Below are 26,403 nucleotides of genomic sequence, written 5' to 3' on the forward strand. Positions count from 1 at the left end.
TTTCTCGTACCGAGATCTATGCTTTCTATTTCTGATGTCCCCTTGGATTTTCACATATGTGTTGTTGAGTTGCTACCTACCCACCACTGCAAATTAAGCTCTTTTTTTTAGCTCAAACTACTTCCGTTGTGTACTGGATTCTATAGAAAGTCTTTTGCTTATAATTTGAAAACCTTTATCTAAATCTATGATTTTATTGATTGGGTAATGGATTGTTAATGCCTCAATATCTTATAGAATCAGCTGTTGTATTCGTTTTGTGATGGTTGACTTCATGAAGCTATAAATACTCCACTATGCTTATATATGCTGATGTTTGGAGCAAGGATGTACATATTAAGATCTGACATTTTCTTGCATACGCTTATCAAACGTGATTGCTAAGTGAAAATCAGTGGAACTTCTTGTTTTCTTATATCCTCAAGGCCATACTAATTTCGATAATCTGCAATGTCTCTGTTGGCAGGTATCTTTCTGAGTTACTTGCAGAACGTCACAAGCTTACTCCATTTTTGCCCGTCCTTCCACATCTTTGCCGGCTGATGAACCAAGGTGAGCCATACTGTTTTTAAAACTAGAGTTTCTTTCTTTCTTCATAACATCTTTTGTAATTTTCGTTTCTTGTTTCAGAACTACTATCTTTGTACTTTTGCTTAGCATTTCTTTTAGTTAGATGTTGGCAAAAAAAAAAAAATATGACAGAGTAATTGTACAACCCTGTAAGTAAGAAATCTTACTATCCAATAAGACATTTAGTCTTATTTACCTTACTATTAACTAGAACATTCAATGATAGTGTGGAGTATTGCAGTTGAATTGTGGTTCTAGTAGAGTTTAGAAATGACTTTTCACTGATGTTAATTTTACTATGAAATCCAATTTCTTGGAATTCTTGTCCTGAGTTGTTTCATAGAAATCCCTGCATAGAAAACCTTTCTGATATTGAACAGATTACACGTGTGACCTTCGTAGAGATCATAGCAAAAGTTAGTGCATAGTCTTTGTTTGCAGTCTGCTACAATCTATTTTAACTAGAGTGTGAACGTTAATATTCACTAACTTAGTTGAGACTATGATGTCTCTCCATTCCACTATCATTGTTGGTGATGGATTTGTTGACTAATTCTAACTGGTGCGTCTTACTCTTGAAAATTGACATTTTTTGGAACAGAAATTTTGCGTGTAACCACGCTGTTGGAGAATGCTTTANCAGTTGAATTGTGGTTCTAGTAGAGTTTAGAAATGACTTTTCACTGATGTTAATTTTACTTGAAATCCAATTTCTTGGAATTCTTACTCTTGAGTTGTGTCTCATAGGAATCCCTGCATAAAAAACCTTTCTGATATTGAAAAGATCACAGTTGTGACCTTCGTAGAGATCATAGCAAAAGTTAGTGTATAATCCTTGTTTGCAGTCTGTTACAATCTATTTTAACTAGAGTGTGAACGTTAATATTCACTAACTTAGTTGAGACTTTGATGTCTCTCCATTCCACTATCATTGTTGGTGATGGATTTGTTGACTAATTCTAACTGGTGCGTCTTACTCTTGAAAATTGACATTTTTTGGAACAGAAATTTTGCGTGTAACCACGCTGTTGGAGAATGCTTTAAGTCAGAGTAGGTTTGACCACCCTAGCCCTCTGGCTTCTGGAGGGATATTTCAGAATGCAAGAGCTGACATGAACGGATGGCCCTCACAATTTCCATCAGAAGTATGACTACTAACCATTAACATAACTCTTTTTCATCTAATTCATACTATTTCTGTAGAAGCTTTTCTTGACTTTAAGTCATACTGACATAACTTGCTTTGACTTACGGTTAATCGTAGTTCATAATGACAGGTTGCCAGGGCTAACACTGTATATTAGTAATGTTGTGCAATGTTTTTGACTTTGGGTCAGTGCAGTAACTAGATATTAAGTTTATAAGCTACAGCTTGTGAAGGATTGGATATAACATGCTCTAATCTTTACAAATTGTTCTATGAATATTATGAAATAGGATAAGCAGTTACAGGTTGCTAAGTTGCGACAATGCAATACATTGCCCCTTATTCCGTGGAAGAAGTATTTGATAAGATTTATTTCATCTTCTTCTTGGTTTTCATAGTGCAGTCATATGTCTGTAACAGGTTCGTATGCGTTAAGGTTGACATGGCTTTTAACAGGTTGTTGGTTTATCTTTTGATTTGCAGAGATCTGTTTCATCATCTCCAGCACCAAATTGGCTAAACTCTCCTGGTAGCTCGTCTGGTCTCATCGTCAAGCGAACAATCAGGGTGGATATTCCAGTCGACAAATACCCAAACGTATGAATCTTTACCACCTTCCTTGCTGAGAGCCTAAACTATCTTTGTCAAAGTATAAACTATAATTTGATAATTTGCAGTACAATTTTGTTGGTCGCCTCTTGGGTCCTAGAGGAAACTCCCTCAAACGAGTGGAAGCGAGTACTGATTGCCGTGTTCTGATAAGGGGCAGAGGCAGCATTAAAGATCCGATTAAGGTTATTACATTTTTCATATGTTCAGATAAGAAAACCCTTGACTCCAACTGTATCTTCATTCTTTAGCATGGTTGTTGCAGGAGGAAATGATGAGAGGGAAGCCAGGGTATGAACACCTCAATGAACCACTCCACATCTTAGTCGAGGCAGAATTACCCATTGAAATTGTGGATGCACGTCTCATGCAAGCTCATGAAATACTTGACGATCTACTTACTCCCGTGGTTTGTTCATAGCTCCTTCAAAGATCTTAAACCAGAGATACACATAGTAGTTATCTATATATAACTATACTTGCTTTATGTATCGTTTTAGGAGGAAACTCATGATTTCTACAAGAAACAACAGCTACGTGAATTGGCTCTTCTCAACGGAAGTCTTCGAGAAGAAGGCTCTCCAATGTCTGGTTCCATCTCCCCTTACAATAGCCTCGGCATGAAGAGAGCCAAGACAAGGGGCTAAAAGCACACCTGAATTCATGTTTGTGCTTGCGCCTCTCACCTTTCCAAGAAGGTATATATGCACCGTAACCGCTTCCTTCAAAACAAGAAGGCTTTGGAGATTCTGTCTCCATCCCATCCTCCACTTCCTCGGGCTACCGGTACCGTCTCTAATCTCTGGAATAAAAAAACAAAAAAAAAAACACCGTCGTATATGAATCTGTGTCTATCTTATTTATCGTGTCCCGGAGAGGGTTCAGACGACAGAACTAGGGGCAATACAAAGGCATGAGTCTTTTGTCTCTGTCCGAGATTATTTTTGGCTTGCTTGTTCTTTTCTTTATTTGGTTTAGTTGGAGACTACTAATAAGTTTTGTTAGTTAAAGCCAGTTTTTGGGTAAAACATCATGGTTTGTGTATTGGTAATGAATTATTCTGTTTGCATTACATAAACATCAACATATCTTTTGTTACTTGCTTACTACATTCTGCAAACACAAAACACGTATATAGAGTTAGAAACTCATCAAATTCAAGCCTTCTCGTTGTTGTCTTCTTCATCTTCTTCTTCATTCTCATCTATCCCAACCCACTGCGTAAATGCGAACAGAAACTCTTTGAAGTTCACCATTCCGTTCTTGTCCCAGTCCATTTCCTCTGCAGACATAAGATTCAATATCAATATAACTTGGTTCAAGGGAGGAGAAAGTTTGAGAAGCAGAGGAATTTTATATATAGAGAGAGAAAGAGTTAGGGACCAGACCAAATCTTTTCATTGCAATACGCCCAGATGATCGTTCTCCAGATTCATCAATGGCTCGGACCATCTCATCGCGGCTAACATATCCGTCCTTGTTGTCGTCCAGGAACACAAATGTGTCCACAAGTGTCTCAAATGTTGGTTCCAGTTTTGGCATTCCCATCGTCCATTTCTATTCATCATACCAAAAACTCTCAGAGACCGCGAACAACTGATTAAACCGATCAAACAGAGCATAGATTTGCGGTTACCTTTTGGAGAGTGGATGAATCATCCTTAAGAAGATAGACGAGGCAGAGAAGAACGATGAATTCTGTAAATGTAATCCCCATATCCTCGTTAATATCACAAGCCTTGAACAAATCATTTATCTCATCTTCCTCGAACGAGATCTCTAGCTTCCTGATACAATTCTTTAGCTCCGTGTGATCGATAGACCCGTTGGAGTCCTCATCTGCCCAAACCAACCAATTAAACAACCATACAGCTCATGAGAGAAAGAAAAAAAAAAGCAGCGATCTAGAATCTGCCGGTGTTTGCACTCACCGAACTCTTGGAAAATAGCTTTGCAGTTTCGAAGACCAACATCGATCTTTGGGAATTTGAGGACAATACTGTTGAAAGATTTCATTGTGGTGCCTCTCGTTGCCCTGCGTTGCACGGCTTCTATGATCTTAGCCTCTAACTTTGTCTCTGGTACCCATTCTTTTTCCAGAGATTCGGATTTCGTCACTACACCTCCCATGTCTCTGTGCTTCGAGATCGGATCGTAGATTCACCCTCCAAACAAAAATCTAGTTTCTTGTAAGACAAGGCAGCTTAACGTTTTGTCTGTCCAAAAACACAAACGCTGTCTGATTCCAAGATTATCAAACCGAGATCTAGATTCAATAAAGAAATGACGGGGAAAAAACAAAAACTAAATCGAGACATAATAGATAAAGGACAAGTTTCGCAATCAGACAATTAATGTCACACAAGAATCAGGCCGAAAGGAAAAAAAAATAAGGAGAAGAGAAGAACCTGTGTTAGTTTCTTGTTTGTCACGAGATCAAAACACAATCACAGATCTGTTTAATGTGTCAAATGATTTTTTTAACCAGGAGAAACAAAAAAATATTTATTTGATGTTGCAGATTTGAGACGAAGAAGCTTTTGTAATAAATGGCGTGAAGAACGCTGAAGCTTCCACGTAACTGCGCATATGTCATTCATCTTATTATTTTAACACAAACTCTCCATCTTCGTCTGACTTTTCTCCATCTGACTATTATTGTTTTAGTTTAACAACTAGATTATTATTACCCACGGATTCAATTTATTTTATACATAAAAATTCAATATTTTCTATATTAATATCATTTTTTAGTATTAAACAATATCATCATATAATCTTGATATTTTACATTTAGCCTGCCATCTGTTATAAAAATTATAAATTTATAAAATTAAAAGTTTATAACTCATTTTATCATATAACTAATTACATTTCAATTGGTAAATAATAATGGAATATGTAATAAGATATGCAAAATGTTGTACATATAACTTTAAATTGTGATACTACAAATAATAACTTTAAGATATGATATTTATTAAAATGGTAAGAGCTTATTATGTAAATCTTAAAGATAATAAATAAGATTTTATTTTGTTTAACTATGAAGATTTTGTAAGATTTGTAAAAAGTTTGTTTATATTATAAAAATTGATTATATATTTTATTCCTTTAAGTGATATTATTCTTTAAATTAGATCAGTACAAATGAATAAATGATACACTTAAATACACTTAAATCTCGATCTCGATTATCAAGGAACCCGCCGTAAAGCTAAATTATACAAATAATACAATTAAATACATTTAATTTATTAATGTCTTAGTTCCATAACCAACTAATAACCCATGTATAGTCTACAGAAAAAGTCATATCCTTCCAAAAATAATAAAGTAGGAATAATGAAAATTAGTTACCACTAATCTTGACTTTGATTATTAGAATTAGTCGCCATAAAAAGACGTTGATGATTGATGAAGATTATGTTTGTGTGTATGAATTTTTTTTGTATTCTCTTTTCTGATTTAGGATTTGGTTTAGGTATTGGTTTAGGATTTAGGATTTAGAAAGAATTTTAATGACTTTATGTTCTCGCTGATTGTTAGAATCATAGAAAATTGAAAATTAAAAATGAAGGATTCTAAGAAATTGTTTAGGAAGTTTTTTAAAATTTTGATGATTTGTTTTTTCTAATCTTGTAAAATCTTTCTATTTGATGAAAGAGTTTTCATGACTTTTGTTATGAATGAAATGATATAAAATCCTAAACCAATAACATAAAATTTGAATTCATTAACAATCCAAGATTCTTTTGTTTTACTTGAATAACATAAAACTTTTAATGATTTTATAAAACTCTTAATCAAATAACACTAAATTTATCAAGATTTTAGATAACTTTTTACAAATCCACAACCAATAATACCAAATTTTTAAAGAGTTTTTAAAAGTCTTGATTGAATAACAACATATTTTACCTAACTTTTAAAGTCATTAAAATTCTTTCGAAATCCTAAACCAATACCTCCCCGTAGTCGCCATAAAAAGACGTTGATGATTGATGAAGATTATGTTTGTGTCTATGAATTTTTTTTGTATTCTCTTTTCTTTCTCTTTTCTCTCTCTTTTCTCCATTGTCTCCTAATTTTCTATCTCTGATTTCAGAGTGAATTGGTGTGGTAACCAAAATAAGAAAAATATCGAAGAATATAGCAGGTTAATTCAAAAAATTAAGTATCTAATAAAAATTACCAATAAGGATGTTGATGGTTTGGTGGAGGTGGTGGTTAAGGGTGGCTGGAGGTGGTGAACACCGGAGTTGGTGGGTGGCGGTAGTGACCAGAGGTTGGTCGCCGACGATGGTGGACGAAGATCGGTGGTTGGCGGTGGTGGCCGGCAGTGGTGGCCGGAGGTAGGTGGCCGGCGGTGATGGCCAGAGGTAGGTGGCCAGCAGTGGTGGCCGGCGGTGGTGGCCGGAGGTAGATAGCCAAAGGTCGGTTGTCGGCAGTAGTGGTCAGAGGTCGGTGGCCAGAAGTAGGTGGCCGACGGTGGTGGTCGGAGGTAGGTAGCCAGAGGTCGGCTGCCAGCAATGATGATCAAAGTTCGGTGGCCAGAGATAGGTGGCCGGAGGTCGTGGCCGGCGGTGGTGACCGTAGGTCGGTGGCCGGCGGTGATGGTAGAAAGTAGTGGTTGAAGGTGATGTTGATGGCGATAAGTTAGTCATTAATATATAAAATATACAGTATATAACAGTTTTATGGTTAGAATAGTTAAACAATGAATTAAAGTTTGTTTTTTGGTTATAGGTTCAAATTTCCCCTGATTTTACAACTATATGTAGGTTCATGTTTACATATGATTAAATTAATTTATTGCAGAAAAATCTAAATTTTTATTTTCCTACGTACTAATTTAAGTGGAAATTTTTGTTTTGTTGATGTGTTAATTAATGACATCTCAAAATAAATTTAGAATTTATTTCTGTTCAGCTAACCATTAGATATATAATTATATGTTTTCTTAACTATTACGAAAGCAAATTTCAAAAGAAATGATTGTTTGGTTGGTTCAATAGAAGAGATATATAAGTACTTGCAATGTAAAAAATCAATAGTAGTTATCATTAAATTGTGAATGGTGGGGAAGACAGAACTATGAAATGTAAACTATAAAAAACTCTCAAATGAGATTTTTGTTTTTGTTTTTTAAAAGGAATACAAAAGAAACCTAAAATACATGAAAGACATAATCACACAAGGTTTTTTGGAGATACGAGACTCTCGATGTGATCCGGATAAGATGTGAGAAAAGACNTTTTTTTTTTTTTTTTTTTTTTTTGATCAAAGGTGTGTTTTCATTCCATTAGAAGAAAAACGGGAGTACAAACAAAAGATAAAGTTTAGACAACAGCATAAAAGGGGAACCCAATAGCTTAAAACAACAAGGATACAAAGATAGATAAGGGCAGTTGATAAACGGGGTTTGAGAGCTATGAACCAGAAGCTAGAAAGCAACTCGGAACCTGTGAGATCAAGAAGTATCGATGCGTCATCAATGAGCAAGTCACTGAAATAAAGGATGACCACTGTCTTGAGTCGAAGACGAAGCGGCGTTGAAATGGCCAAAGCTGGAGAGCTCACCGGAATGAGACAGTCTACACGAAGTAGGGCTTTGATAAAGGGTCGAGCAAAGCTCTGATTATCAGCAACTGGATCGATGGTTGCAGTTTTAAGATAGGGTAGGCGTTGCTTGAAGAGATTGAGGTAACCACAACTCCTTGGAGTTGAGGTCATAATGCCACAATTCATCAAGCTTTTATGGAGGGACTTCAACAAGTTGGTAAGATGCAGGTTAGAGAACTTGGTAAGCAGGCTTGCTGGGGAGGAGAGGCTGAGGGGACACCGGTAACCACCGCACCAAAGGGGCGGGATCATAATGTGGGGTACCATCGTGAGATCTCCGTCAAAAGGGTTTTTCCTAGGTGACTCTAATAACAGGTTTTTCAAAAAACTCTTGTACCAAGCTAGGACCAATAGTGGCTTAACGATCAAAGGCAGTCGTCTAGCAAATGATACTATTAGGCTACACAATGGGTGCTTTGGGTGGAAAAGAGTGGAGTTCAGGCCAAACCTGGATAGGAGCTGCAGCTGGAAGAGTCTTTCTGTTGGTGGTAGGTAGCAATCGGGAGCCAAAGGTGCAAGCAAACACATCAAGACGACGGTTGGGTCGAAAACACGGTTACAATTCAATGTTGCAGCCCTCCAAGCAACGGTTGTCAGATGGCATCGACACAAATATCCAACAAGTAAAACAAAGAGATCCATTGTTCTGCTACCGAGGAGGCCTCGACTTGACCAAGCAGGGACAAACGGAATCAAAAGGATTTTACTTCATAGAACAGAAATATACGCATCTCTAAGTAGACAAGCTCTACAATCAGATTTATACGGTCGAGGGGGTTTTAGCCAGACAAAGCAGGTGCAAAACCTTACCGAGGGGTAATGTGGCCATATGATTCCAAGCTGGTGTAACCAGTACCAACGGGGAACTTTGCATCTCGAAAGAGTTTCACCCAAAAAAGAGCAAAGAAATATCCGCTGAGATGTCGAGAAAATTAAGAACAGAAAACCAGACCTGGGCTTTAACACTTGAGCGCATGAATATAAACTTTTGGTAATGGGCCATCCAAAGGTTATTGGGCCTAGAGTTAGCCAAAGGTCCATCACAGAAAAACCTAGTTTCCGGATGGCTGTGTAGAGGTTGGCGTTGGTGTGGCGGCGCAGGGACAAGTACACAAACAGATCGGAGCCGCTATACACCGTTGGAACAAGGGGCGTTGGAGGCCTGAAGCAGGGGGGTTTCAAGGCAAAGGGGGGATTGGAAGGAGTGAGGGATAGCCTCTTCGACGTCGTTTCAGCTTCTCGCTGCCGTGGGCTTCCAAACCGTGAATCGATACCTACCTGCAACTTAGCCGCTGGCTTTGGATTGACGGAGAGTTCAGTCATCCGAAGCAGAGTACCAGATCTGAAAGATTGGTTGGATTTCTTAGTAGTGAGGTTCGATATAGGGCTTGGGCGAAAGGATTGCATCGGAACGAGGGTCACCGGGAAGCTATCACGCCATCTATCTCTGGACAAGGGCCAGCGAGCCGAAGCTTCGCCGGCGTCGGAGAAGATTCTTTCCTCGAGTTTCTCGATATTCGGGACAGAGAGAGTTTTTTAGAAGTTGGTTCAAATATTGAGAAAAGACATTCTATCGTTCCTAGATCCATAACAACGCCTAAATTTCTCATAGTCAAGTCCTTTGACACTTCTGATCGTCTCTCTCACCGGATCATAATAAAAAACAGAAATATCTTTAAACAATTTTCCTGATACTACATAGATAAACTCACCAGTACTAGTGGCACCATTTAACGACCAAGTCCTCCCAAGCAAATCTCTTATAGGCAAAGGTATAACAAATTCATTTTCTGACCAGTCTTGTTTTTCAGCACCCTGCCAAACCCATATTTTGATAATATTTGAATAACTGCAAACCCATGCTAATTTTCCTTGGTAACTCAATATAGACTCGTGAAGATTTGATTCATGTCGGGGCACACGACTAGGTATTTGGATTGATTTGAACTGTTCGGACCTCACATCAAAACTCATAATGATCCGTTTGAATCTCATAGCCAGGATTTCTTTGGGAAACGAAGATATATATGCTCTATAATACACAACTCCTTTGATGCAATAATAATCACTACTAGCCAGATGATGAGGGCTATTTTTGGTCACCCTCCATGATTCTTGAGATCCTAATGTAAGAATTTGAGGGTTTTGATATTCTTCCTCTAATTTATCAGAATAACAGCCCATCAATAGTAGTTTATATGTATTGTCCATAGGGTCGTATTCTAAAAGGCTACCTACGGTTTTAGGTTTAAGCAAGGTTATATGTTCTTTCATAGTGGGATTCCAAATTACAATCTCTGTCTTGTTTCCGAAAGTGATCAAGCCATTGATAGAAATGCTACTGCAGCTGTATTGTCGACAATCTTTTAAAGGGGGCATGATATGAAAATTGTCCACATCAGAATAACTTGTAGACTTCTCATTTAAAGGCAGCATGCAGAAGAATCTCTTCCTCTCAATATCAGAATCGGTGAAGGTGAGAAGAAGACTTTGGGGAGGAATTGATGACTGTCGAACCGTGAACGAATTGATGAAATCTTGTTGGGTGGTAATAGACAACCATAGCTTTGATACACAATGAAACCTCAAGATAGATTTTGCAGGCAGTCTCATAAGTATCTCCCTCGTTAGATCAATGGGAATATATTCATGATCTGAAGATATTTTATCATTTTCGTATTTGTCGTCACCATGAAAACAATCTGATAAAGAGTTCTTGATTCTATGGATTACTTTTAGCTTCTCATCTCTTTTTTCCATGGCTCCTAATTTGAAATCCTTTGAATTAAGGGGTGTTTTTGATTTTCAATACCTTTTTTTGTGTATCTTTCATTTTAACAGTGTATATATATTATGTTAGATATGTAGGTTCATGTTTATCATATAACATTGTTTGGATATGTAAGTTCATCATCATATACATGTGGATATCTCTTTGAATTAATTTAAAGCATATAGGTTAGATTTTTGAGATTTTTTTCTCTTATAACAATTAATTAGAGAAACTATTGCATAAGAATGTTAGATTTAAACTCAAAGATATGGCTATATGGCATCCTCTTATAGGAACACATGGAGTAATTAAAGATCTGATTTAATATAATATATATAGTGTTTCTTCTGGGATTTATTTAATTTGTTAATCATATTAACTTTTCACAAGAATATCATACCAAAGATCTTTCTGTATAAATGAGAATTCAATTTGTGACACTATATATAAATATATAAATCCATACATTAATAACACTAATATTAAAAGATCTCTTATATTATTATATATTATATATATTAAATTAAACTATTCCCTCTGTGAGCATAGGGAATTTTTTGTTTATCTATTAGATAATTATATTAACCACTGGATATGTATATATGTATATATATATATATATATTCTTGATTAATTTACTTATCTTTTTATGATATACTTTAATTTACTTTATAAATATCTATATTTGATGCTTCTCTATTTCTATCCAAGTTTTTTATGTTTATTTAATTTTAAATTTTATAAAATCGGCCACCATATTTAAAATTAAATGGTTTGATAAAAATTATAGAGAATAATATCGAATCTCAAACATAAGAAGGGGAAAACAAAGGAGAGATTAGTACTTCATTCATTGTTCTCAGAATTGAATGTAAATGGTGCATGGTGAAAGACAGAGAACGTCGAATTGAGTCATTAATTTGACCGTCACGACTTTGTCCCTTTGTTCTTCTTTAAACATCAATATATTAGTGGGAGTGGTGTGATCATTTGTCTTATTAACTCAGAATTATCATCCGTTCTCTTTTTTTTTTCTTTTTCTTTTTCTTTTACTTTCTTTTGTTCCATATGTTAGAAACAAAAAGAGTAGGAAAATAAAATAACTCTACTGAATTATCTGCCTACCAATCACTTCGGTCTGTTCCTTTGGTCTGATGCTTTCATTTTCAGTTGAAACCTCAAAACTCTGACGAGACCAAACATGCAATAGTTTAGTGTCCTATATACTCAAATAGTTCTTTTAACATTAGGTATTCGACGTGTATAATCAAATTGATGATTGATTTGTGAACATGTTAATTAAGGGGTCAGAAGGGAAATACAGTATATAATTTGATGGTTGTGTAAGGTATATAAGAGTAATTTATTCCAAGAAATCACTAAACAGCGAAAACAACAAACACACTAGTTACGAGATGATGGCCAAATTGTCAAGGAAATTACTAAAAGACTAGAATATGAGAGTAGAAAGTCAAGGGTTTCATTCAAAGTATTATATTTTTTTTTTTTTTGTCATATAGTATTATCAAACCAAATCGTAGACAAAATAAAATATATCGGAGACAAATTAAAACATACATTATTTCATAGTATTTTAATATTACTTTATATTTTAATTTCTTAGCTGTTTCAAACACGTTTCATCTTACAATACAATTTACATTCAATTTACAAGCCCAAGGCACTCATCAGGCAATAAAAAATAACTTTTATCACACTCCATCTTGCAATATAATTTCTTTATGATAATCCAATAAGTAACATTTATAATTTTTATATCAAAAATGTGCATTGTAACAAACTATACCTTACTTAATATTAATTGTAATTTTTTTATTTATTAAGATTTTTCATTTTCCTATAATTATTAAATAAATTTTCTTTTCATACATGTTAAAATATTATCAATATATTGACACATGTCGCGATTATATAAAATACTAACTTTGAAAACTAAGGTTTATATAATAAAATATATATAGAAAATAAATTATTTGGCTTGTGTTATATAGCTTAGTGAGCATTTCTAACCCTCTGGAACTCACTGCTAGATGCAGATGGTTCATGGGGAAGATGTGATCATGAATGCTGAGAAGAGGTAGACGACGTTCTTGGAAAAACTTGAGTACCTCTGTACAATTCACAGTAAGCCTTTTGCATTGTCGCCATGATGTATTCCGCCGCCGTTTTGTCATCAGTCGTTTGAATTGCCCCCATATTGAAACTGGCTATGCGCATTGGTATATGACTAGAATATGAAAGTAGAAAGTCAAGGGTTTCATTCAAAGTATTATATTCTATTTTTTGTCATATGTATAGTATTATCAAACCAAAATACCAAATCGTAAACAAATACTAAACATATCGCGGACAAATTAAAACACACATTGTTTCATATTTTAGAGTACTTTATATTTTGTTAGATAATCGCTGTTTCAAACACAAGTCGCCGACACAGCTATAACTTCGGTGAAACACGGCTTGCTTCGAAGATCCGCGTCCTCTTTTTTTTGCTACGTTTATGTATTGCTCGATGAGAAGTTTCGTCTTTGTACTCTTTTTCTCGTTATCAAAACATAAATTGCTATAGGTAAGTAACTAATTTGGACATATTCTGTCATATCCTAATATAATCCGCAAGCAAGAGTACGAAAGCAATACATAAAAGCTTAATTACTAGTGTAGATATAAATGGATTAATAACATATTTCTAATTTTACTAAAACAAGATTATACATAGTGTGTGATATATGTCGTTCCTATGTATATCATACTCTAAATTAAAAGTTTACATGAAATAAATATAAAATGATAATTTTCTATTAAATTTTACTAAATAGTATTTCATTGTGAATATGAAATATCCAAGGTTTTCATGTATTTTTTTTTCTAGAATTTTTCAATAACTTTATAAGATTTTCCTAAGAAATTTCAGTAACTTTATAAGATTTTCCTAGGAATTTTTGAGAATCTTAGTTTTTTTCTTTTTGGTTTATGGTATTTTTGGATTTTTCTTCAATTTTGATTTGGGTTTGGTTGAATTTTATTGGGGGTTTTTGGTTCGTTTCAACCTCTGTTACAAGTTTAGCTAAAAGAACTTTCTAAGGTGTATATTTACTGTAATATTGAAGTTCTGAATAATGACAAAGACAAATATATTTCTATTTCATCACCGTAAATATATTTTTAAATAAAAATATTAAAGTTGGCAAAACAGAAAGATACAAACGTATCGACACATTTCGTTATGAGGATAACTGGATAAGAGCTTCTTCATCGGACATTGGGTATATATGTGCATATATCGTAGGCTTCTCAATCTTATACGCACTTCCCCAATTTCCATATTTCTCACTTTTCTTACACGACTTGCTTAGAAACTCAGTGTCTTTTTTTAGCTACGATTATGTATTGATCGAAGAGTGCTTTGGTCTACAAGTTATTTCACTTATAAAAAAATATAAATTGCTATAAGTAAGAAATTAATTTATATATTAACTAATATTTGACATATGCTGTCATTTCTTCATATAATCCACAACACAAATTCATGATCATTTAGAAATTAACGATTAGCCTCAACTAATTAAGGCACAAATATTAAAAATTCTTATTAGTGGTAAATATGTGGCTAAACATATGCATATGGAAAATGCGTGGCTATACAACAAAAAAAAACTCAGATATTGTTGAAAAACATAAATAATTGGTTCAATATAAAAAGTAAAAACTTAACTGACAACAAAAAAAAAATCAATAGTTTTCATTTAAAAGCACGAATGCTGCGGAATCACAAACTATGAAATATAATAAGCTACACGATTACAACAAAAAGCTAAAAGACATGAAAGAGTCACACAAAGGGTGAACAAATGTCCTTAAGAGACATGAGACTCTCAATGTGATCCGGAATAGGTTCGAGACAATACATGGGCTCGTTACAAGATCCATAGAAGCGCCTAAATGTATCATATTCAAGTGCTTTGACACTTCGGACACTTTTTCTGACGGGGTCATAATAAAAAGCAGAAATATCCTTAAACTTTAATTTCATCCGTAGATAAATAAATTCACCAGTATCAGTCGCAACTTTTAACGTAGCACTCCTAAGCAAATCTCTTTGAGGTAGAGGTATAATATTATCTTTATACGACCATTCTTGTTTATCAGCATCCTGCAAAACCCATATCTTGATAAAATCAAAATTATTGCAAACCCATGCTAATTTTCCTTGGTAACTCATTATAGATTCATGAATCAAGTTATCAAGCGTTGATCCAGCGACGTGGNTTTTCTTACACGACTTGCTTAGAAACTCAGTGTCTTTTTTTAGCTACGATTATGTATTGATCGAAGAGTGCTTTGGTCTACAAGTTATTTCACTTATAAAAAAATATAAATTGCTATAAGTAAGAAATTAATTTATATATTAACTAATATTTGACATATGCTGTCATTTCTTCATATAATCCACAACACAAATTCATGATCATTTAGAAATTAACGATTAGCCTCAACTAATTAAGGCACAAATATTAAAAATTCTTATTAGTGGTAAATATGTGGCTAAACATATGCATATGGAAAATGCGTGGCTATACAACAAAAAAAAACTCAGATATTGTTGAAAAACATAAATAATTGGTTCAATATAAAAAGTAAAAACTTAACTGACAACAAAAAAAAAATCAATAGTTTTCATTTAAAAGCACGAATGCTGCGGAATCACAAACTATGAAATATAATAAGCTACACGATTACAACAAAAAGCTAAAAGACATGAAAGAGTCACACAAAGGGTGAACAAATGTCCTTAAGAGACATGAGACTCTCAATGTGATCCGGAATAGGTTCGAGACAATACATGGGCTCGTTACAAGATCCATAGAAGCGCCTAAATGTATCATATTCAAGTGCTTTGACACTTCGGACACTTTTTCTGACGGGGTCATAATAAAAAGCAGAAATATCCTTAAACTTTAATTTCATCCGTAGATAAATAAATTCACCAGTATCAGTCGCAACTTTTAACGTAGCACTCCTAAGCAAATCTCTTTGAGGTAGAGGTATAATATTATCTTTATACGACCATTCTTGTTTATCAGCATCCTGCAAAACCCATATCTTGATAAAATCAAAATTATTGCAAACCCATGCTAATTTTCCTTGGTAACTCATTATAGATTCATGAATCAAGTTATCAAGCGTTGATCCAGCGACGTGGCCAGGTATTTGGAGTGATTTGAACTGTTCAGACCTCACATCAAAACTCATAATGACTATCTCAATGCTCTTACGTGATATATTTGCCTTATAATACACAACTCCGTTGATGGAATACCCAAAACCTTTAAAATAATGTAGAGGGCTATTCTCAGTCACCCTCCACGCTTCTTGACTGCCCAGTGTAAGAATTTGTGGCTTTTGATATGTGTCCCGACACCCAAGACCTTCTGCCAACGAAAGTAGCTTGTATGTATTCTCCGTAGGATCATATCCTAAAAAGCTTACTACGTACTTAGACATTTCAATAGGCTTGGACAAGGTTACATGCTCTTTCATGGTGGGATTCCAAATTATAACCTCTGTAAAATTTTGGAAAGAGATCAAGCCATGGTCAGAGTTTCGATAGTACTCGTATCGACCTTTTATAGGGGGCGTAAAATGAAAACTTTTCACGTCAGAATAAGTTGTGATGGAGTTCTCATCAAATGGAAGCGAGCAGAAGATCTGTGTTGTATCGTCTTGGTTAAAGGTGAGAAGAAGTCTTTGGCGAGGAATTGATGATTGTCTAACCGCGAACGAGTTGATGAAATCTTGTTGCGTGGTGATCGACCACCATAGCTTTGATACACATCGGAATCTCAAGATAGATTTTGCAGGCAGTCTCATTAGTATATCCCTCGTTAGATCAACGGGAATATATTTATGATCAGAAAATACTCCATCATCATCGCTTTTGTTGTCGCCATGAAAACTAGTCGTCGATAAAGATTGTGTAGTTGTTCTATGGATTTCTTTTGTCTTTTCTTCCATGGCTCTTGTTTTTAAAACCTTTAATTGATGGTTTCTGTTGGTTCAGTTTTGCATATATATATATATATATATATATATATATATATATATATATATATATATATATATGTCTAGGTTCATATTAATTATTTATATCAGTTTGAATTAATGTAAAGCACAAAAAAAAAAGTTAATTAGATTTGTTTCTTTAAATATTTAAGGTTGGATTTGAACTGAAATGAGGTGATATGGTGTCCTCTCATAGAAACAAATAATAATATATGATATATATCATTGTTTTGTGTGTTTATTGTTTATGGTGGTTTTTAAATTGTTATTTGCCTCAACTTTTTGTAGGAGATTCTTATACCAAAACACGTACTAGCAACTTAATTGTAACAAACCAGTAGTTAAAAATATCCAAACTAATTAAACAATGCAGATCTGTAAATGGGATAACTCACTTTTTGACATAAACCCATATATAGGGAAATTTGAAGTTTAGGATATGGCAGTTTATTAATATTCATTTTGTTTTCTGTCATGAATCACATATATGATATATCCAGTAATAATATTAGAAGATTTTTTAAATATTGATATAGATTTTTAAATATTAGCTGATTGTATTCATTAACTGAATGTAGGAATTTTTTTTTGTGTGTGATCAGCATTTGATATTTACTGGATATATATATATATATATACATATTTATGAATTTTATTAATATATCCATAACTCATTTAATTATATTTTTCTCTACTTTTATCCAAGTTGCTATTTATTTAATTTGGTATAGTTATATCAGATCGGCAACCACATTTAAACATTATATGTTCGCATTAAAACTAGGAGAAATATTTAATGAATCTAAGATCATTATACACCACACACCAATAACTCGAAATAAATAAATCACCACGTCTTATATAAAATGACTTATTACGTAATACGGCCATATATAGTAATTCAGTCGTAAATTAAAAAGGCATTATTATTATTCTGATATAGGTGAATACACTATATCAAATGCGAGTGACGGAAACGGCGATCATGTGGAAGAAACAAGGTTTGTCGAGAAGAGTGGTGTCGGCTTCAGCTACTTCTGCGTATCGTTCGAAGAGCTTATTTTTCATATCCGCACCGAAACGATCCGTAATGAATTGGCCAGCAGCGTCTTCAGCCAACTCAGCCCTTTTCTTACCGTATAGTGACGGATCTGCAATCCACGTCATCGGAGTCGCGTTCATGTTGTCGGCTATCTTCAGATTGACCATTTTCTCTATTTGGAAACCACCACAACGATCGATCGCCGCCTTGACCTCCTCCGTACTTCTCAAGTACACTCGGATGTTGAAACCATCTCTTTTCTTCACGTCTAAGACATCCTTTTATACACGCACCAATAAAAAAAAACGTTATATCTAAACTCCATATATATTAAATTAATAATATACAAGTGACATCATCATGGACTTTTAATTATTGTCTAACCTGGTCTACTAGAAGTTGCAATGCTCGATCCATGTAACTTGTGAAAGGATGCTTGAGACTCGAGTCTTTGTCATTGTCACCTAATTGGTTCTTCGACCATGAAGGTCGACCACCAATCATCATAAACAAGGATCCTCCGATCTTGATCTCATTTTTCCGATACTTCAAGAAGTTCAATAAGTCTTCTTCCGCTTGCTCCGCGTATGCCCTCACCACTTGCTGATCGGCCCCTTCTATCCACGCCTTCCCTTTGTTCCAGCCTTCCTCCTTTACTTTCGTCGGTACCTACCATAAAATAATATAATATGCATCTTCTTTTTTTTTTTGGTCTAGCTAAGATCTAATTTGTTCGACATTTTTCAATTTTATTTTTGCTGATTAAATTGTTGAATACCTTCGAGAGCCATTCCAAACCCCCGGCAGTGGCCACATGGAGGCTATCCGGCATATGCAGTTCAGAAAAGATGTTCTCGTGAAGTCCATGATAGATGGTGTGAAAATCAAGATCTTTCTTGTCTCTTGTCATCGATCAAAATGTCTACCGCCATTGGATCTCCATAAAATGAACCGTATGCTGACCTCAGCAGTGTACCAACAGTTTTCTCCAGAGCTTTGTCCTTGCCAAAGCTTCCTATCCTCACTTGCTCTCCTGACTCATGCACCTGAGCAATGGCGGATCTAGGGGCAAAAACTATGTGAGGCACTAATAAAAAAAATTTCTACAACAATAGAAAAACATGGGAAGAAAATAAGAAAACACAAAGGAAAAACAATAAAATAGAAAATGATTGCATATGAGAGGGTTTGAACCCTTCTCCTCAAACTTAGAATGAGACACTCTTTTCCAAATGAACTAACATATACAATATTGAAAGGTCTAGCTGAACAATTATTAAAAAGGAGTGTGGGGCACGTGCCCCACCCCCTTTGGCTGTAGATCCGCCCCTGCACCTGAGGGAAGCGACTGTAGAACTCCATGGCTGAAGTAAGCATGATTAGTTTCGGGGTAATTATCTCTGTACTCTTCTAATTAATGATTAAGTGATGAAACAAGGAAGGATCATGAAACGTATTTATAGAGCCGCAGATACATGCACACACATACATGTATGCAATTGAAGGTGTTCTATGCGTCATCTACCAATGCTTACTTTTAAGTATATTCGGAATGCCGTAGAGAACCTTAACATCTAATTTCAAAAATGGACAATAGGGGAAAGTTTGAAAATGCTCAAAAACTCTCAATAAGTGGAATTCCACGTAAATTTAATTGATGTTATGCAACGTATGTTCCAGCTGTGCCAAATAGATCGAGATACATGAATTAATGAAAGAAAAAAATGAGTCTATCCTTGAAAATGTACATAAATAACAAGCAATATAATGTTGTAGTATCAGTTTATGAGTGGGCTAATATCACCAACAACTATAACATTGTACATTTGTTATTATGTCATCGCATTTCGTTTACCAGGTACTCATGCATGCTATCCCCACTTACAAGTTACAAAAACGCACACATACAACTTAGGTTTCCAATTCTTGGCTTGGGTTTTTTTGTTCACCAGTACATATATGTATGTATTGCTTGGGATAATATTCAATCAATAATATATATATATATATATATATATATATACTCACGACCAAATTAAATTTGCACTAGTGTGAAATTTGAATTTTACTTTTGGTGTGATAAAAAGATATATATCCTTGAAGCAAAAAAAAACAAACACGCACTAGAGAGACTAGAGGTGGGTGGACATTAATTAGGAGCAGTCTTGAAATTATGATCAAAACTTTATCAGTTTATCTATAAGTAGAATTTTCACAGAAACAGTAAGCATTCATCATGAATACGTCCAAATTGACTTTGCATGCATGACGAGTAAGATATTCGTTCAGAGAGCAATTACGCAATCACTTAATTATCCACTAAGTAATGGTTTGGTATATATATAGTTTGATAGTATAATCAATAAGAAAACAATAACTATCCACCATATAAAATATTCATTCGTTTTATCATAAATCACGAAATTATTCTACGGATGCTAACTAAAATCAATAACTAAATATTTTCTAGGGAATATTTATATAATGTACTAGAGAGTAGAGAGAGTCACCCTAATTCCCACCTGGACGTATCACGTACGTTGTTTAATATTTCAATTGACCCTAATAAAAAAATAATGCTATTCTATAATCTGGTCCATGCAAGAATTCTTGCGCACAATTAAACATTTTTTCGTACGCTTTATATATAATGTCGATGATCATATGTATATTCGCAGATGATCATATGCAATGTGTCATTGTTACAATCTTGGACTTAATTAATTTTGTCAGTCTACAAAAATTGTTAATGTATGGATGTTTCAGAGTGTTAACTTCATTCTGAAATAATTAGATATTTGGGGTTCTTAAAACAAATAAACAAAATTAACTTCCAAGGGTCCGGTTTGTTTACTTTTTCATTCTACTAGTTGTTTAAGTAATTTAATTGCTCTGGCGTTTCCAAAACAACTACCGTTTTAAATTAGGAAAACGTTAATTTCTTCTATTATCTGCCGTCTCTCCCTAATAAGGTTTCGAAATTAAAATTAGAAAAAAAAGACTTGCTCGAGTATTCTTTCATTTGAATTTTTTTCTGCTCATGTAACAAATTTTTTATGGAGCTCACATTATTATTATTCCTCCCGATAGCATTATTATTGGTATCTCTCTCCACTTCGAGTTCCATCTCGGGTATGTCTTTTATAATTGTCTTCCTTATTCCCCCATAATTATTTTGTTTAACTCTCTGAATATCTAATTCATAATCGATTTTTTTGGGTTTTTGGAGATGGATGCACTACAACAAATATCTACATTGATAGCAGTAGAGAAACGCTATAATACGTCATTTATAGCTCTTTCACAAACGCTATGTTAGGCCACTGTTATCGTAGGTACCACACATACAATAGCGCAAATACAAATGCTATGTTAGAATCTTCTACCATAGCAGTAGTGAAATGTTTTGTTATTGCGTTTATATAATTTTTTAAACTAATGTAATAAGTCATTTTTCATGCTATGTTAGGTAGGAGCTTCTACTATAGCTCTATTAAACGATTTATTTTGCAAAATTTATTTATATATAGATTTCATATTTCATAAATCATCTATATATATAACATAAATATTTTAACCAAAAAGATGCCATACATAAGATCATACCAAGTCTTATACTAATATCTTAAGTGCAGCCAAGTATTGAAATAAAATATAACTAACATCCTAAGTGCAGCCAAGTATTGAAATAAAATAAAACTAACATCCTAAGTGCCACCAACTAGATCTTGCGTTGAACTCCATAACACCAACAACCGGATCTTCACGGCTCTAGCCACACCATCCTCATCCTCCATCGCTTTTACTTATTAAGAAAGTAGGAAAGCTATGTAATACCTCCAGTAGACTTATTCACACATGGCTTTCATCCTCGTGAGTTTCCTCTTAGAAGCTTGAACACTTGGTTCTAGCCTTGATATCCAATCTCCAAACCTGTATAAAATCCATTTGTACAACACAAAACCTTAGTGAACTTTTAACCATAATGGTCTTAGACAACATGTTAATGCAACAAAAACTTCATAATTCACGTACCCACACCAACAAGACTACTAGATGGTAATTCTTGTACCCACACCAACAAGAAAACAAGATGTACCCACAGATTCTTTTCTTACCTTCAATTCCATTAGTATGTATGAGATTTTGAAACAAAGCCTTCTTTCCTTGATGGTTCCTTCACTATCACCCATCTCTCAATGCGAAAACCTGTAATGTAGTTAAACGTTTAGAGAAAACAACAACCACAATAATGTACTAACTAAACCATTCAAAATGCTAACCTGTCTCGTGATTACAAGAAAAGAGAAGCTTCTCTATCTCCAAACCTGTGTGACAACAACAAAAATTAAAAATTTGGACCACAAAAGAGAAACCAAACAAAGTTCAGCACTTTCCCCAAAATACCAAAGCAGTAACACTAGTGATAAATCAAAAATGTTTTAACTTTCAACCCAAATAAACTTAAAGAGAATCACACAAAAAAACCCACAAACTTTGCAACAGATATGAGAATGTGTTGAGTTGTTTCGTTAGGATTTTGATAAGGAAAGAGAGAGCTTACAGCGGAGAAGATACAAATCAGCAGAGAATGTGTGAAAGGGCGTGAATTGCCTCCTCGTCTTTTCCTATCTCCAAACAAAAGTTTGGATCTCTATCTCCAACAAATTCTAAATCAAATCCCAAAAACCCTTACATGAGAACGAAATTGAAACTGATTTTTTGGGATAACTACTCAAATCTAAGAAAATTGAAAAGGCTTACTTGCAAATCGCGATTGTGTGAGAGCGACAGATAACAAGAGCGACGAAGAACAAAAATGTTGTTTAAGATAGATCCCTTTCAATATCCAATCACACACCATCACAGTAATTTCATCAAACACATGGTGTGCAAATGACCGTGAAGCTCTTAGACAAAAAAAAATGACATAAAGGGAGAGAGAGGGGACGACACAGTGAGAGAACAAAGAAGATGGATCGAAAGAGTTAAGGGACACAGTGGAGAAGAAGAAAAAGATCAGAGACGACAAAGGGTATATGGAGGAGAAGAGGATCTAGCTCATGAAAGTTTTTTTCTCTTCTCTAAACACCTTTTTATTTATTTTTTAATGAATTGATTTTGGCACATAAAAGGTTTTTTGGAGTAAGATCTGAAAATTTTCACTAAATTTTGGCGGAGTAAGTGATTTTATCTTCCCACTTACTGATTATTTTGTCATAACATTGTTTTAGTGCTATTATAAAGTAATCAAAATAAAACATTCATCTTTCATAGCAGTTTGGAAAAATGAGCTATCTTCTACTGCTATCAATGTAAACTTTTCTTGTAGTGATGGTAATAAACTTATGATCTATTGGGTCCTTAATTGTAGATAACGTGTTCGAATCTCAGACCTCGGTTAGTGGAAGAAACCTTCTTAATGCCAAGAAAAGTATGTAACGTATCCCTTTCAATTTAATGGTAGATATATATTTGGCAATTTACTTTTGCTTTTGTAAGCCTATGTGTGAGTAATGTAAGTAAGACTCATTGACATGTCTATGTGTGAGTAATATAAGTCTATGGACTCATTTACTTTTGCTTTGTATATGTCAGTAATATAAGTCTGATGGCATGTAATATTGATGTCTGTATAGTGTATATACTACATGGACTCGTAACAAAACCAATTTGCTCAATCTTGATTTTAATATCTAATAGTATTTTTGTGGGTGGGTTGTTTGGTTAAGTTTCAAATCTGATTGGGTTGGTATATCAAATTTGTGTCATATATAAGTGGTGTGACACTGCACTCGTGTTTTCGTTTGGTTTGAAACAGAGTGTGAAGTTAACTTTGAGTATCTGGACTACAAGGTCTTGACAAGGCGGTGCAAAGGTCCAGCGTTTCCAGCTAAAGAATGTTGTTTGGCGTTTAAAGAGTTTGCATGTCGTTACGCGACTGAGATCAACGACATGAATAGTGATTGTGCACAGACAATGTTCAGCTACATGAATATTTACGGTAACTACCCTCCTGGTCTTTTCGCTAACGAGTGCAGAGAAAGGAAAGATGGACTTGTTTGCCATATACCACCTTTCTATTCACCAAACCTAAAAGCCTCCTCAACCGCTGATTCGAACCCTCCTCATCTCATCACGCTGTTGATCTCTGCTGCGACTGCTGTTTTGGCTTTCTTAGTGCTGACTTGATCAATCAGAGGAAAGTGAAAGAGCTAACAAACAATTTCACTTTGATACCTTATTAGTTAACCAAGTAGATAGAATTCTCAAACTGTTCTGTTACTGATTTAAGTGTAGAGACTACTTTTATCTCCAAAGAAAAAAACAACAACAAAAGAAGAAGCGAGCTAGACTTAACTTTTTTTTTTTTTTTGCTAAGCAGCTAGACTTAACTTGATTAATTTTATTACCAGAGGCAAAACTTATAGCCGAAATGTTAACAAGAAAAGCCAAAAGCCAAAGAAAAACTCAGTTTGCATCAAAAATCAAATGTCATGTGGGTACAAGAATATCTGGCTTCGGCAACAATTGAGACAGGAGCGACAAAACTACTGTTAGCATCAATACTAACTGTATAAGAAAGCATGAAGTGGTCTTACATGCTGTCTTCTTGATGGTTCCGGTGATTTCTATGCACTCGTTTTGCAGGTCTTGAGCTCTGTTTGTTAAATTTGCAGCCTTCATTTGTACTTTTCCTAGCTTGTTCAGCGTCTCATGCGTTTCCTCTTTTGCCAATGACTCTTGTTCATCAAGAAACTTCATCTGACTGTTCAAGTTATCAATAGATCTTGAATATATCAGATATTCAATCTCGGCCTCAATCTTCTGCCGGAAGGTATCTTCAACCATGGTCTCTGTTCCTCCCCACGAGTGTTTGTTTTGGTTCGTGGTGGATTCAAGCTCACGGATGTGTGATTCTTTCACCTCGAGCATGGACCTTGTTTCTTCTAGCTTGATCTCCAGTTGCTCAACATTGTTGACCAGGGTTACATTCTCCGAGTGAGGTGAACTTACTTCGCTGGCTTGTTCATGATGTTGTGGCATTGGTTCCTTCCCAATCTCCTGAAATTGCTGAACCTCTGCATCCCATTAAACATGATAAATCATTTTTTCATGTGATGTTATTAGTTGATTCCAACATGAGAGAATGCAGGCTCTCGCTCATAACAAGATATAGGTATGGAACAGCAGTAAAAATAATGCAAGTTAAGATTGCTATACCTTTCTCAAGAGCATCTCGCAAGGCCAAGAAACCGTCGATGGCCTCTGTTAGTGGATCAAGTTCTTCTGAATAACGATTGTTCGTGTTCACCGACTCTTCTCCTTCTCCTCCCGCATCATCTTTTCTCATTGAAGTTTCTCCATTCATATCGGCTTCATCGCCATTTTCTCCACTGTTGAAATCCATCATTCTTCCACTCTGCTTTCTTGAATCAGATTCCAAGCTGGAATTATCCTTGTCAATATCGAGCCCCTTATCTCCTCTATGTTTCTTACTATTCTCTAAACGACTGTTTCCTCTCAGACCTGAACTAATCATTGGCTTCTCATACCTAATAACCTTGGGAGCTCTTGCAGCCGTCGAGGACTTGCTGCTACTTCGATCATCATCTTTTTCTAAATCAATACCAGCTGAAAAACCAATCCCTGCCACAAACCTAGAGTCATAACCAGTACTCCCAAGTAAATCAAAACCATCACCGGTACTTTTCAACATATTCACAGACCCAACAGACCCCTGACTCTCCTGTTCGACTTCGGGTGACTGAAACAGCATCTGTTTACCATGTGAATGAGCAGCACCCGACACCCTTTTCTTCAAAACTTTGCTATTATTATTCTCCGTATTGGCAGACGTGTCCTTAACAACAACAAGATCTCTCCTGATCCGTCTCCATTTTCTCAAACCTCGTCCCTTGGAAACAGGAGAAGAAGAACCACTAACAGAACCAGCACCAGCACCAGGTGAATCAAAATCATCCATGGGTTTATTATTATTATCATTACCGATTTCAACACAAGTAGAAGAAGTGGAAACAAGGTTCACACTCTCATCTGAGAAAGACCCGTTGTCCAAACTCCTACCATCATCATCAGCAACGTTGTTGCTAGCACTTTGTTGAATCAAAACATTATCGTCAACAGACTCAAGCGCATAGCTTTCACTCTCCAAATCCATCAATAATCTCTCTCCCTCAAAACTCACAAGATTCTAAAAATCATATCGGCTTCAGAAGCAAGGTAGCTCAAAAAAATCAATAACCCAAAAAAAAAAAAAAACCAATCAAGCGGGGAATCAAAAGTCAACTCACCACCAAAGTTACAAAACTCATTCGTTCCTTGACACGAATATATATATAAAGGTGTGAAATTTGCCTACCATGCGCCCACCAACATCTACCAGATCAATCAAGACCAATGAATGATTCCTTAAAATCCAACAAGCTCAATCAATGGAAGAAATCCAATCAATGGAAGAAGAACACATACATACGCGTGTTTTTGGAGAAAAGGGTACGAAAACGCAAAAAAAAAAAAAAAAAAAAAAAA

The 26,403-nt window shown here is 35.0% G+C and overlaps 7 protein-coding genes and 1 long non-coding RNA gene across 11 annotated transcripts in view; 2 read left to right on the forward strand and 6 right to left on the reverse strand.

Annotated features, from left to right (window-relative positions):
• Nucleotides 1–3,398, forward strand: part of LOC104717598 (KH domain-containing protein At4g26480-like) — a 4,862-nt gene extending 1,464 nt beyond the window's left edge. The window contains exons 2-7 of the mRNA XM_010435196.2: nt 467–552; nt 1,576–1,715; nt 2,201–2,314; nt 2,395–2,511; nt 2,592–2,735; nt 2,827–3,398. Coding sequence (XP_010433498.1) covers nt 467–552; nt 1,576–1,715; nt 2,201–2,314; nt 2,395–2,511; nt 2,592–2,735; nt 2,827–2,973 — 748 coding nt within the window. The 3' untranslated portion in view covers nt 2,974–3,398. The remainder of the gene's footprint in view (nt 1–466; nt 553–1,575; nt 1,716–2,200; nt 2,315–2,394; nt 2,512–2,591; nt 2,736–2,826) is intronic.
• On the reverse strand, nt 3,342–4,908 carry LOC104717597 (probable calcium-binding protein CML21). 2 transcript variants are annotated; one of them, XM_019231297.1, is made up of 5 exons: nt 4,735–4,908; nt 4,258–4,565; nt 3,963–4,165; nt 3,715–3,883; nt 3,342–3,608 (listed from the first exon to the last, which is right to left on the reverse strand). In XM_019231297.1, the coding sequence occupies exons 2-5, from the start codon at nt 4,454–4,456 to the stop codon at nt 3,484–3,486; spliced, it is 696 nt and encodes a 231-aa protein (XP_019086842.1). In that variant the 5' UTR covers nt 4,457–4,565; nt 4,735–4,908; the 3' UTR covers nt 3,342–3,483. The 2 variants fall into 2 exon arrangements, with proteins under 2 accessions (XP_019086842.1, XP_010433497.1); XM_010435195.2 differs by having other exon boundaries at nt 4,258–4,542; nt 4,735–4,907.
• LOC104720105 (putative F-box protein At4g21240) lies at nt 7,359–10,711 on the reverse strand. Its single transcript, XM_019230673.1, has one exon. The coding sequence runs from the start codon at nt 10,709–10,711 to the stop codon at nt 9,500–9,502; it is 1,212 nt and encodes a 403-aa protein (XP_019086218.1). The 3' UTR covers nt 7,359–9,499.
• On the reverse strand, nt 15,483–16,604 carry LOC104717599 (putative F-box protein At4g21240). Its single transcript, XM_010435197.2, has one exon. The coding sequence runs from the start codon at nt 16,284–16,286 to the stop codon at nt 15,513–15,515; it is 774 nt and encodes a 257-aa protein (XP_010433499.1). The 5' UTR covers nt 16,287–16,604; the 3' UTR covers nt 15,483–15,512.
• Nucleotides 17,650–19,253, reverse strand: LOC104717600 (gibberellic acid methyltransferase 1-like). 3 transcript variants are annotated; one of them, XM_010435200.2, is made up of 4 exons: nt 19,186–19,253; nt 18,629–18,896; nt 18,235–18,501; nt 17,650–18,128 (listed from the first exon to the last, which is right to left on the reverse strand). In XM_010435200.2, the coding sequence occupies exons 2-4, from the start codon at nt 18,758–18,760 to the stop codon at nt 17,766–17,768; spliced, it is 762 nt and encodes a 253-aa protein (XP_010433502.1). In that variant the 5' UTR covers nt 18,761–18,896; nt 19,186–19,253; the 3' UTR covers nt 17,650–17,765. The 3 variants fall into 3 exon arrangements, with proteins under 3 accessions (XP_010433502.1, XP_010433500.1, XP_019086478.1); XM_010435198.2 differs by having other exon boundaries at nt 18,235–18,519; XM_019230933.1 differs by having other exon boundaries at nt 18,235–18,519; nt 18,629–19,253.
• On the forward strand, nt 20,907–24,115 carry LOC104717602 (GPI-anchored protein LORELEI-like). Its single transcript, XM_010435202.2, has 3 exons — nt 20,907–20,982; nt 23,225–23,284; nt 23,672–24,115. Exons 1-3 carry the CDS (start codon nt 20,907–20,909, stop codon nt 24,040–24,042), a joined length of 507 nt encoding a protein of 168 aa, XP_010433504.1. The 3' UTR covers nt 24,043–24,115.
• Nucleotides 21,446–23,066, reverse strand: LOC104717601. The gene is made up of 5 exons (XR_756272.2): nt 22,615–23,066; nt 22,415–22,520; nt 22,134–22,178; nt 21,969–22,059; nt 21,446–21,783 (listed from the first exon to the last, which is right to left on the reverse strand). It is a non-coding gene; the product is annotated as an uncharacterized LOC104717601 (long non-coding RNA).
• LOC104717603 (WPP domain-interacting protein 1-like) lies at nt 24,237–26,397 on the reverse strand. The gene is made up of 2 exons (XM_010435203.2): nt 25,075–26,397; nt 24,237–24,932 (listed from the first exon to the last, which is right to left on the reverse strand). The coding sequence occupies exons 1-2, from the start codon at nt 26,030–26,032 to the stop codon at nt 24,346–24,348; spliced, it is 1,545 nt and encodes a 514-aa protein (XP_010433505.1). The 5' UTR covers nt 26,033–26,397; the 3' UTR covers nt 24,237–24,345.

This window comes from Camelina sativa, chromosome 10, assembly GCF_000633955.1.
Source record: "Camelina sativa cultivar DH55 chromosome 10, Cs, whole genome shotgun sequence".
Classification (NCBI taxonomy): Eukaryota; Viridiplantae; Streptophyta; class Magnoliopsida; order Brassicales; family Brassicaceae; genus Camelina; species Camelina sativa.

What these genes read in the sequence shown, in the direction of transcription:
- LOC104717597 (XM_019231297.1), bottom strand. Translation starts at nt 4,456, where the DNA reads ATGGGAGGTGTAGTGACGAAATCCGAATCTCTGGAAAAAGAATGGGTA. An exon ending in ATTCATCCACTCTCCAAAAG is followed by an intron (nt 3,884 to 3,962) that starts GTAACCGCAAAT and finishes TATGATGAATAG; the next exon opens with AAATGGACGATGGGAATGCC. An exon ending in TATTGCAATGAAAAGATTTG is followed by an intron (nt 3,609 to 3,714) that starts GTCTGGTCCCTA and finishes TTATGTCTGCAG; the next exon opens with AGGAAATGGACTGGGACAAG.
- LOC104720105 (XM_019230673.1), bottom strand. Translation starts at nt 10,711, where the DNA reads ATGGAAAAAAGAGATGAGAAGCTAAAAGTAATCCATAGAATCAAGAAC.
- LOC104717599 (XM_010435197.2), bottom strand. Translation starts at nt 16,286, where the DNA reads ATGAAAGAGCATGTAACCTTGTCCAAGCCTATTGAAATGTCTAAGTAC.
- LOC104717600 (XM_010435198.2), bottom strand. Translation starts at nt 18,760, where the DNA reads ATGACAAGAGACAAGAAAGATCTTGATTTTCACACCATCTATCATGGA. An exon ending in GTTTGGAATGGCTCTCGAAG is followed by an intron (nt 18,520 to 18,628) that starts GTATTCAACAAT and finishes ATTTTATGGTAG; the next exon opens with GTACCGACGAAAGTAAAGGA. An exon ending in TGCAACTTCTAGTAGACCAG is followed by an intron (nt 18,129 to 18,234) that starts GTTAGACAATAA and finishes CGTGTATAAAAG; the next exon opens with GATGTCTTAGACGTGAAGAA.
- LOC104717602 (XM_010435202.2), top strand. Translation starts at nt 20,907, where the DNA reads ATGGAGCTCACATTATTATTATTCCTCCCGATAGCATTATTATTGGTA. An exon ending in CACTTCGAGTTCCATCTCGG is followed by an intron (nt 20,983 to 23,224) that starts GTATGTCTTTTA and finishes CCTTAATTGTAG; the next exon opens with ATAACGTGTTCGAATCTCAG. An exon ending in CCTTCTTAATGCCAAGAAAA is followed by an intron (nt 23,285 to 23,671) that starts GTATGTAACGTA and finishes GGTTTGAAACAG; the next exon opens with AGTGTGAAGTTAACTTTGAG.
- LOC104717603 (XM_010435203.2), bottom strand. Translation starts at nt 26,032, where the DNA reads ATGGATTTGGAGAGTGAAAGCTATGCGCTTGAGTCTGTTGACGATAAT. An exon ending in GCGAGATGCTCTTGAGAAAG is followed by an intron (nt 24,933 to 25,074) that starts GTATAGCAATCT and finishes AATGGGATGCAG; the next exon opens with AGGTTCAGCAATTTCAGGAG.